This window comes from Perca fluviatilis, chromosome 11 (assembly GCF_010015445.1).
Source record: "Perca fluviatilis chromosome 11, GENO_Pfluv_1.0, whole genome shotgun sequence".
In the NCBI taxonomy this organism is placed as follows: Eukaryota; Metazoa; Chordata; class Actinopteri; order Perciformes; family Percidae; genus Perca; species Perca fluviatilis.
The window spans coordinates 6,860,994-6,871,963 of NC_053122.1; the positions used below are offsets into that span (position 1 = coordinate 6,860,994).

At 40.2% G+C, this 10,970-nt stretch overlaps 1 protein-coding gene across 1 annotated transcript in view; it reads right to left on the reverse strand.

Moving 5' to 3' along the window:
• LOC120568496 (vasoactive intestinal polypeptide receptor 2-like) overlaps window positions 1-6,665 on the reverse strand; it is a 63,751-nt gene extending 57,086 nt beyond the window's left edge. Inside the window, exon 1 of the mRNA XM_039816055.1 lies at window positions 6,363-6,665. Coding sequence (XP_039671989.1) covers window positions 6,363-6,413 — 51 coding nt within the window. The 5' untranslated portion in view covers window positions 6,414-6,665. The remainder of the gene's footprint in view (window positions 1-6,362) is intronic.
• Between the last annotated feature and the right edge of the window lie 4,305 nt (window positions 6,666-10,970).

A 10,970-nucleotide genomic window follows, 5' to 3' on the forward strand; every position in this document is an offset into this window, starting at 1 on the left:
ATTGGGCTTTCATTGTGTTGTGAAAACCGGTTCTTTACAACAGTTTTTCTTATCTTTTAGTTTGCGGATCGGCCTGGACTTCCAGCTGTTGGGGCAGTCCATTATAATTGGATGTTTCCTGGATGAAAACCTTGTAACAAGCATGTGGGATGTAGTCTTATTTTCTATGTGAGAAGGCGAGATGAAATGGCACACAGCAGCAGCGCTGTAATGAGGGCGATCGGTCAGATTGTTCACATCTCCAGCCGGTGTTGAACAGAGGTTGAACAGTGATGAGAGAGGTCAAAGGCTTCATGTTAGATCAGCAGAAGGCTGACGACAACCTGTTCCGTCTGTCTCTGTGGGTTGTCTTGGTCCAGGATAAGAAGTGGGATGCTTTGCCAAACATTACCTTTGCTTCCCACAGAGAACAACAGTCATTATGTACACATCCAGTTAAAGACAGGTCTTTTTGCTGGTAGTCGGACCAAACAACAATATAAAAATGAGAGAGAGAAGCCTCTAAAGCTCTCAAATTTACTGAAATAGCATACTTTAAAAAAAAGTTTTTAATAGTGTTGTGCAATCAATCCACATAATCTAGTCTGTGAAAACAAATATATTACATTTCAGGCTGTTCTCACCAATTGTACATACATCTACAAAAAGTAATTCTTCTCTCCAGAACGAAAAACAAATTTTTAGCAGACGTGTAATAACACTTATCTACAGCTGAAACCAGGCATCCAGTACCATTTGTTCTGCCAACTTATTTGATTAAAAATACACAGTGTCAACTTTTCAACATGAGCCCTCGTCTGCTTCTACTGTGAACTCATTTTGAGTAACCCAGTTTGTGTTTAAAACCCACTGTGCTGAGTTAGATCTCCCGCAGCCCACGTTCAGACAAATGAGCTTAATATACCATAGTGGCCAAGACCCTGTTCACACCTGAGTCCCTGCTGTCCTCTGGCTGCAGAACACACGCACAGACTGGAACATAAACTGGGACAAATTAAGGAACACGGCCAGTACAGAAGAAAATCATAACGTAACCTCTTCAGACCTTAATTATGACGTGTTAATTAAATGTAAGTCAATGACCGTTGACTGCAAATCTGACTTCTGCGTCTTGTTTTCGCTCGGTTATATTATGGTCTCTCTCTAGACAAACAAACACACACACACACACACACACACACACAGTGTTGTTGAACCCGTAGTCTCTTAAACTTGGAAAGAGCAAAGCTTTCCTGATCTTGACTGCGGTCACTTTAATCATATGAATCAGAGCCGTAACATTTACTTTAATTTAGGGCTACAACTGATAATATTTCAAGAGTGGTTAATATATTGCTCGTTTAATCATCTAACAATGAGGTAGCCTATAAAAGTGAAAAATACCATCATAATATTCAAATGTCTATTTATTTCATTTCAATAATATAAAACTGTTTGTGCGATAGACTACAGACTCTGTACTACATTTAACAATTATTAAACAATAAATATTCAATTTAAATAATATATAATTAATAAATGATATCTATCTATATGGCTGTCTGCCACATGGCGAGTAAATGTACCAAAATAGTTCTGTTTTTCCAGTCTTCATTTTGGCGAAGGTGCAGCTACTTTCTTCTGCTGCTCTGCAGGTTGGAGCTTCGTGGGGGGCAGGGCCGACACACACACACACACACACACACACACACACACCAACACACCAACACACACACACCAACACACACCAACACACACACACACACCCCAACACACCAACACACACACGTCACTTCTGTTTACTGATAGCTATCGTTTACCTCAGGCTAATTAATTAGCTAGTAAGTGGTGATTTTTGGCAGCCAGCCTTCCAAAAGATAGAACAATGAAATGAAATGTTAACCGATCATTAACCGTTGGCGACAAGCAGGAAACGGAGTCTCCGTTCACCTGTCGGGAAGGCTCTGACACACTTTCCGCAGTCCGTGTAAAGCTGTAGGCTTCATTTCAGAACGTGTAGCTCCATAACGTTTACTTTTAAATTACTTCGAACTCGGGCCTCCTGGGTGAAAGTCCTGCGTTTGTTGGTCGTTTCATCTTACTTCCTGCTTTGCTCCCATCATAAGAATTCGGCCACTAGAGGGCGCCGTCACTATAAACGTAAATATAGCCAGAGCCCGTCTACCGAGAGCCTGTCCACTCCCTATTTAGCCCCATTGTACCGAATTTGGTTGCAGTTCCACCAGATTTCCACTGGGGGCGATCGCAGGCGAGTGCAAAATGAACGGGAGCCTATGGAGCTAGACGGCTAAATTTGTCTGTTTCGGCCGATTGTCGTTGAGAAATCTCAGATGTGATTGTAGTTTTTAAAAGTTCAACCTGGATTATAGGTTGAAAGTTGAATGAACGAGTATGTCCTTTCGGTTTCTTACAGGTTGAGTCGTTGTTGCCCACAACACACTAGCATTCTGCCAATGAATGCTGATTGGTCAGCGAAGGACTGATTACGATCGGAGATCCCGCTTGACGGCATCCGAAGCAGAACCAGAATGTCAGAGTCCGTCTAAACTATTAGCAAACCAAACCTCTTTCTAGCACGTGTATTGACAGGGAGAGTCTAACCTGTCAGCTGTGTTGACGAGAGAACAAAGGAAGCGACTCAGAGCTTGCCGTAAAGCAGTATCTCTGGCCGTACGATGCGTATGACGTCACTGACATTTTAAAAGGCTTTTTAAAATTTAAAAAATAAAAAAAAAAACGACTTTACAGACATCTAACACCCAGCAGTGTGTATTTTCTTTGCCTCCCCTTTCAAATGCAACATTCAAATTACTAGACAAAACATTTTATCCTGAGAAAAGTGGATTTTGAGGGGTATAGCTCCATAGACCACCATTCATTCTGCACTCGCCCGTCAGCGCCCTTATATGGAACCACAGTGGAACTGCAACCAGAAGCCAGAAGTTTTTCTGAGAGTGGAAGAAATGTCCTTATTAGACATTCTCCGATATAGCCTGTAATTGCTGCTTCAACAAACGACTTATGTGAGCATTTTTCGGGGGAAGGACAGTCTTTTTCGAGTTACAGCCAAACTGAAGCAATGATCCAGTTTGACATCAGTATCCATCCATCCTTCTGCAGTGCCTTTGAGCAAGAGACACACATAATCCCTTCCAGAATATAAGTGGGAAAGAGAGAAGGAGGACTGGTGAAGAATCTGTGCTGACGTGAAAGGGGTTTTGTGTACTTGGCAGCGTTCATCCGTTAGATCATTAAACCCTCACATTTGCTTTGGGTGATGAGAACATTTTGACAGCCCCGTCTGCTTTGAGTCAGAGGAGGCTTGTGGGAAGAGAGCACTGTTTATCCTGAGAGGTGGATCAACACTGGAAAAAGGGCAGCGCGACGATAGCTGGAGGACCGCTCGGCCAGAACAACCAGCCTGCGAGATTAGGCCTTATCTAATGAGTGATCTTGATTAAACAAAAGGAGAAATAGTCTATAAGATGGAACTAGCCCAGTAAGTGCTTTGTACGTAAACAAAAGTATCTTAAAATCAATTCTAATTCTAACACTTTATTGATCCCATCAGGGAAAATGTTCAGTTACAGTTGCTCACAGACAAAATGTAAGGCATAAGAGTAATTAAAATAAAGACAGTAAGTGTAAGACGCCCGTCCACCAAGTAACCCGATTTGTTCAGGTCCTATCCCCTGACCAATCGGCTATCCTAACCTTAACCGCTCGAGGTCAATGCCTAACCCCAACCAATCGAGCTGCTTCGTAGGGCGGGACTTGCCTAAAAGTTACGTGGGATCCATAATAACTCGTCCGAGGTTTCTGCCTAAAAGGAAGTTTTTCCTCACCACTGGGATGGTTGGGTCTCTGTAAATTAGAGTAGAGTATGGTCTAGACCTACTACTATCCGTAAAGTTTCTTGAGGTAACTCTTGTTATGATTTGATACTATAAATAAAATTGAATTGTATAAAGTAACATAGCTAAATTGCAATAAAGAGTTAAGTAAATTTAGGTTAAAAGATTGTGTTTGCTATACAAAATATCACATATCTAGACAGAACGAAAAAAAATATGGATTTGGGGAAATGTTTAGCTTTTCAGTTGGGAAAAAATGGCTTAAAAACAATCAATTGACCACCTAAAAAGTAGCTGATAACATTTCTAATCGTTTAATCATTTAAGCCATTTTTTAAGCAAACATGCTCAAATATTCGGTAACACTTTACTTGAAGGTATCTACATAAGAGTGACATGACACTACCTTGACACAGTCATGACACATGAACCCTAACCCTAACCATAACTTGTCATGACAAAACCCGAATGAACCTGTTATGTCCTAAACGTTTATGACTTGTTTATAATGTTAATGACACATTCATGACAGTGTCATGTCACTCTTATGTAGATACCTTCAACTGGTTGCAGCTTCTCAAATGTGAGCATTTGGTTGGATTTATATGACAGTAAATTGAACATCTTTAGACTAAAGTTGCAGCTATTGATTATTTTCATTAGTGGTTTATCGTTTAATCCATAAAATGTCACAACAGTACACAATTTCGCAAAACCAAAGCTGACAAATTCAAATTTCTTGTTTTGTCTAAACAACAATCCCAAACCTTAAGATGTATTGGAAAAGAATTCAACATAAGACTGAAGGAAAAACAGGAAATATTCAAAAAGAAACCAGAATTTTGCTTTTCTAATTACGTTATTGGGGAAACTGTGATTGATATTTTTGTCCCCATTTCCTGACATTTTATAGACCAATTGAGCCGTGAATCAAGAAGATAATGAGCAGATTAAATGATAATGAAAATAATTAGCAGCACTATAATTAATCATCAGAATCAAGGGGCTAAATCTCAATACTATCCAGATTCTTATCACACTGTAAGAATATTTACACTGCAGACAAACAGAAAACCATGAAGTAGGACAACTCAACTATACTAAAAAAATATATATCTTTTTTTTTTTTAAATCATATCTCCTTTTATGGCATTTTCACAAATCTGAAACTGTGTTTTTAACTAGCCTATCCTCTCTGGTAGGCTATAATAGACCTTTTTTACGGCAGATATATTGACATGTCATAGTAGGAAAAGCACAGGTGTATTCAAAACCATTAATGATGGCTGCATTCCACTTAGGAGAGGCCCTGGTATTAAACCATTACTGATGGCTGCATTCCACTTAGGAGAGGTCCTGGTATTAAACCATTACTGATGGCTGCATTCCACTTAGGAGAGACCCTGGTATTAAACCATTAATGATGGCTGAATTCCACTTAGGAGAGGTCCTGGTATTGTGCATGCTGACTCACTGAAATATCTTACTGGGACACTTGATGGAATTAAGGAATCGTTAAGGTGATCAATTTCAGCTGTGCTTTTCCTACTATGACAAGTCAAAAATGTCTGCTGTGAAAAAAGGTCCATTTAGTCCAGATTTGACAAGTGTAGGTATAGTGGTATAGGGTCTGGACCTGGTCCAATGTGGTCTATTTGTGAAGAAAAAAAGAAAAATCAATGAAAACTCCATTTATTGTAGACCTGGGATAAATATATATATATATATATATATATATATATATATATATATATATATATATATATATATCGTGATATGAGACTAGATATCGTCTTAAATTTTGTCTTTTCCTGGTTTTAAAGGCTGCATTACAGTAAAGTGATGAACTTACCAGACTGTTGTAACTGTTCTATTATTTGCCTTTACCCACTTAGTCATTATATCCACATTACTGATGATTATTTATCGAAAATCTCATTGTGTAAATATTTTGTGAAAGCACCAATAGTCACACACTACAATATCATTGCGGTATCGATATCGAGGTATTTGGTCAAAAAATATGGTGATATTTGCTTTTCTCCCTATCGCCCAGCCCTAATTTATTGTAAAATATAATAAAAGCTTTCACAAATCTGAAAGTGTGTTTCAGACATCATTAATAGGTTACTTTACCTTAAATGTCACGCTTTCACAGCAGTAATGACGAAGCTGACTTCAGCGTTGGACACACAAGTCCATATAATTAATTATAGTAAAATATATATAGCCTATAGTTAATTAGAATATTATTAGCAATATAAAAAGGTGATATTTCGCCATTTTGTATAACTTGGTTGTGTCCCCTTGAAAATGTGTGTATTTACTAATCAGTGGGCTAATTAAAATGTTGGCATATCAGGTGTGTGGTAGGCTACAGCCTAGCTAATGTAGACTCCGTGCTTTATATATATATATATATATATATATATATATATATATATATATATATATATATATATATATATACACAACATCGCTGTTTAAAGTGTAGGAAAAAGGACTCACCATGAGCGGACACGTCGAGAAACACAAGGTGACGAAGAGCAAACTTTTCATCTTTACTCCTCAGGTAGAAGCCCCGGTCACATTCAGGTGCTAACAGGAGAAACGCGGCTAATAAATAAAAACAGGACTCCGGACTTCATTTAAACTCCACTTTGGACTCTTTCATCCCGCTAAGGGGCTCTGAATATTGTTTTAAATCCATGAATGTGAAGGAAAAAAAACGCTTTAAAAAACGAGAAGAAGCCGGTGATGTTCTGTATCCCCCACTGAGCTGGATGAATGTGCAGAGAGATCAGTGACCCGCGGCTGCTTTCAACCGTCAAGTAACAATGATAGACACGGAGACTTCCGGTACTGGATTTCAAAATAAAACATGTATTGAGGATTACTGTAATACAGGTAAGGCAGCTTTATTCATGTAGCACATTTCTACAACAAGGCAATTCAAAGTGCTTTTCACAAAACATTAAATCAGATAAAAAAAATTTTAAAAATTCGTTAAAGAGAATATTAAAGCGCTTAAAATGGAATAAGACAGCTATGAAATACAAGAAAGTTACAGTGCAATGGCAGGTTGGCAATGAACAATTACTTTGAAGGCAGCATCAAAAAGCAAAGATAGCTTGTGGCCGGGTTAGCTCAGTTGGTAGAGCAGGCGCACATATATAGAGGCTTACTCCTCGATGCGGCCGCGGGTTCGGCTCCCATCTGTAGCCTTTTGCTGCATGTCGTTGCCCCTCTCTCTCCCCTTTCTTTTATTAATCTGTCCTGTGGAAATAAAGGCCTAAAATGCCCCCCCAAAAAAGAAAAGATAGCCTATATAAATGCTGTATATGAAGTAGCCTTATCTAACACATTATACATTCAATATTTATTCCTTTGCACTATTCTCTTTTGTTTAAAATTTGCAGAAAACACTTGACTTGTATGTTGTTGGTCATTGTTGCTTTTTATACAATAGGCCTAGATTTATGAATATGCCGATTCCTTATATGTACTTAATAGTTGTTATTCTACCTATCTTTTTTTGGCTGTATGTCTATTTCCATCTTCCTATAAATTGTTCTTGGACCCTGGATTCGGATTGACTTGCTGTCTCTTTTAAGAATAGATTTAGTTTTTAAATAATTTTACGTAACTGATTGTCCCTCCTATCCTTACAATGTCTGCTCTCTGTTTGTTGCCGTTCTCAAAAACCCTTCGCTACAAGAAAACAACAACCTACTTCAAGCTAGCAAGCTACACGCAGAAAATGGCAACTTTTGAAGAACATTTGGTTTGAGCAACAAGGCAGGCCTGCTTGGTTCTTTCGGGTAATGGTTGTAAAGATTTACAAAGAATACGTTTACAGCATTTCCTCTCCAACTGGGACGTTTGGGGACCGTTTGGGGACCGATTGGTGGGATTGCTGTGGACGAAGTACACACGGAGATACACTGGTAAGAGCCAATGGCGTTTAACCATGTATCAGCTAATCTAAATAGCTCACGTTACTGTACTGTGTCAACAGCATTTAAACAACTGTAGTGTAGTTGGTAGCGATGGTGCAATGCTGTGTGATGAGGAATCCGCTGACTGTTTCTTGATTATAAAGGTTTATTTACATCGACGAAATCAGCATCAATTTACAAGCTCTGCAGAGCTCGGAGAGGACCTGTTTTCCCAATTCTCCAGTGGTCACTCTGGCTTTCTTTGTTTGAACATGGTATATATTCTATAACATAGATGGGGGAGGAAACAATACTTTGACCAATGGCTAAAAGCCAACTGGCCTTGTCTCGGGGCCCCACTGATAACACATGCCAGAAGTCCCCAGAGAGGTGTCTTCTGAAAGTAGAGTAAAGTTCATACGAGGTCTCCTGTCGAATCTTAGATACCAGTCCTAAATGTTCAGATAAAGCTCAAATGCATGTTATATAGAATGATCAGATAAAATAGGATGAAAATACACCTCACAACTTTACTGTATGTAGAGTTTTCTTTTGCGTGGTGCAAATGTTCCACCAAAACAAGTTCTTTCCCGAGACTATTTTGCATCCGGAGTTTAGCGCCGCCCAGGAAGATTGTGATTGGTTTACAGAAATGCAAATAACCTAGAGGTTTTTTTTCCCTCCTATCCAAGAATGTATCTGTGGTGTAGCCAGACTTTACTCTATAGCGCAGTGGAGATAGAACTGGGAATGCAAGACTCCCGTTAATATATTATTGCTGTTGAAAGAGGAGAGATTATAGAAAAATAATCGATAACATCAATAATTCTTCTATAATGCAAACATCTTAAGCAGCTTACACACCAAAAAGACGGCCAACCCTCGGCAGAAAAGGCAGTCGGGCTGATCAGTCTCCCCGAGTTGGCAGCTGATTGGACGAAACCGTCACGTGGGTTTGTTTTCTTCGGAAATTCAAAGCCAGACTGTCACGGCGTTCGTTCAGAATACGATCTCATATCGTACTAAAATAGTTCACTGAAACGTGTTTCTGGAAACATTTTAAGAGAGATAAAGACCGTGCAGCTGCTGAATCTGTCTTCATTTCAGATCAACAAAGGTCAGTTTAAAAGATTTTCATCAGATTTTGAGAGACTCTAGTCAGACTCATTCCGCTCCCCGTTTCCGGGTTAGCTCTCCACCAATCAGATGGGTCATTTGAGTCCGACTGCCGGCAGTGCCCGCCCCGCTGATTATACATGTCAAATCGGCCAAAATGAAGGAGGACGGCCCCTCAGACAGACGAAGGCACGGGACACACCGAACAGACTCGAGTCACCGATCTCGCCAGACTGTCCGACGGCCGATTATCGGCTCTATGTGTCCGGGCGTTTAAAGTGTAAATTGCAGGTTAAATTTTTCATGAAGTTAAGCAATGTGTTTATTAAACATAAAGATTAGTGCCGCCCACCATTGTTTTGTATGGCTTTTTATAACAAAATGCTGAATATAATATGAAAAGTTGGTACTTTTTACAGTGGTTTTAAGCACTCCCCCTCCCTGCCACTAGGCGGGGTGTGACGTCATAAGAGGGACTCCAAGAGTCTAACAGCTAGTAGGCTAGCAGTTATATTGGAGACCTAGCTAGCTAGCAAAAATGGTAAACTCTTGTGTTTGTGCGGGATGTACGAGTACATCAGAAACAGGGCAGAGGGTCCACCAGGACAAACGGCTGATTGGTGCCTGGGGCTACGAAGTGGGCTGATTTTACTGCTGCCTCTGGGACCCACTCTCTCCTCTGCTGCTGCGCTGTGGCTCGATGTGTGTGTGTGTGTGTGTGTGTGTGTGTGTGTGTGTGTGTGTGTGTGTGTGTGTGTGTGTGTGTGTGTGTGTGTGTGTGTGAGAGACGGCCGGCCAGCGAGGTTGTCAGGTGCTTCTTGAGTTTCTCTCCGAAAAGACAGTTAACCACAGGTTCCCGTTAATCTTATGATGGACATGTGTCGTGATATTTAAACAAACGATCCATCAACGGCGAAATCAAAGCCTCTTATTTACGAGAGCGGTCTGAGAGACCTCCGGTTTACAGCGGGGTGTCCGAGCGAGACTGTCCGAGCGACGAGCCAGCGGCCGGGGCAGGCGCTGCTGGTTGTCGCGTTACTTCATGGAGCTTCTCAACTCTGAAAACTTTGAAGCAAATCAAGCAATTTAGCAACGATTTTCGCAAGACTGCCTATATTCGAAATCTAAACAGTTAATTTCTCACCTAAAACGTTGTCAGAAGTGAATTTAGTGATGAATAAGAGGGCGAAAATGTATAAAATTGTCCTGTTGTTGGCCTGTCTATGTACCTGCTATGGGTAGCTACTCCCTCTTATGACATCATCACCCAGTTACTGTAAAAAACATGCTACCTTTGAAGAAACCCCAATAAATGTTATTTTAACGCATTTTAAGACAGAAATGTTTAAATATATACATATTGAGCACTTTATTTACATATTAACTGGTTGTGGTGGTTAACCTGCACTTTACACTTTAATCGGGGAGCGTTGTCCTTCACATGAGGAGAGAGACCCAGCAGATCACCACGACGACGCAGGCAAAGTGTTGCTCCACTGGCTCCCGGTCCAGTTCCCTATCCAATTCAAAGTCCTCCTGTTTACATTCAAGGCCGTCCACAACCTTGCCCCCCCCCCCATAATTGTCTGATCTCCTCCAGCATCACGCTCCCTCAGATCCTCTTCCTCCATACACCTGTCTGTCCCCTCCGCCCGTCTCACCACCACGGGGAGCAGAGCATTATTGCTGCTTTTAAATGTCTTATGTATCCCTGTACGGTGTCCTTGAGTGCTGAGAAAGGCGCGTTTAAGTAAACTGTATTATAAATTACTATTATTATTATTATTATTATGATTATTAAAAGCCCTTTCTACCCAATATGGGGAAATGCTCACTGCTGCAGCAGCGAGGGATAGGAATAGCTTCCTTTATGACAACTTTTAACATGTACAAGCTAAACATGAGAAACAGCTTTTCAAATCCAACTTAAAAAGTATTGGATAGTTTGAATAAAAGTAAAAAAAAAAAAATGCACATCTACTAATCAAATAATAGGTAGTTTCTGAGAGCACATGGTTATTGGAGTTAGAGAAAATGGCGTCCCAAAATGGCGCCTGCTTGT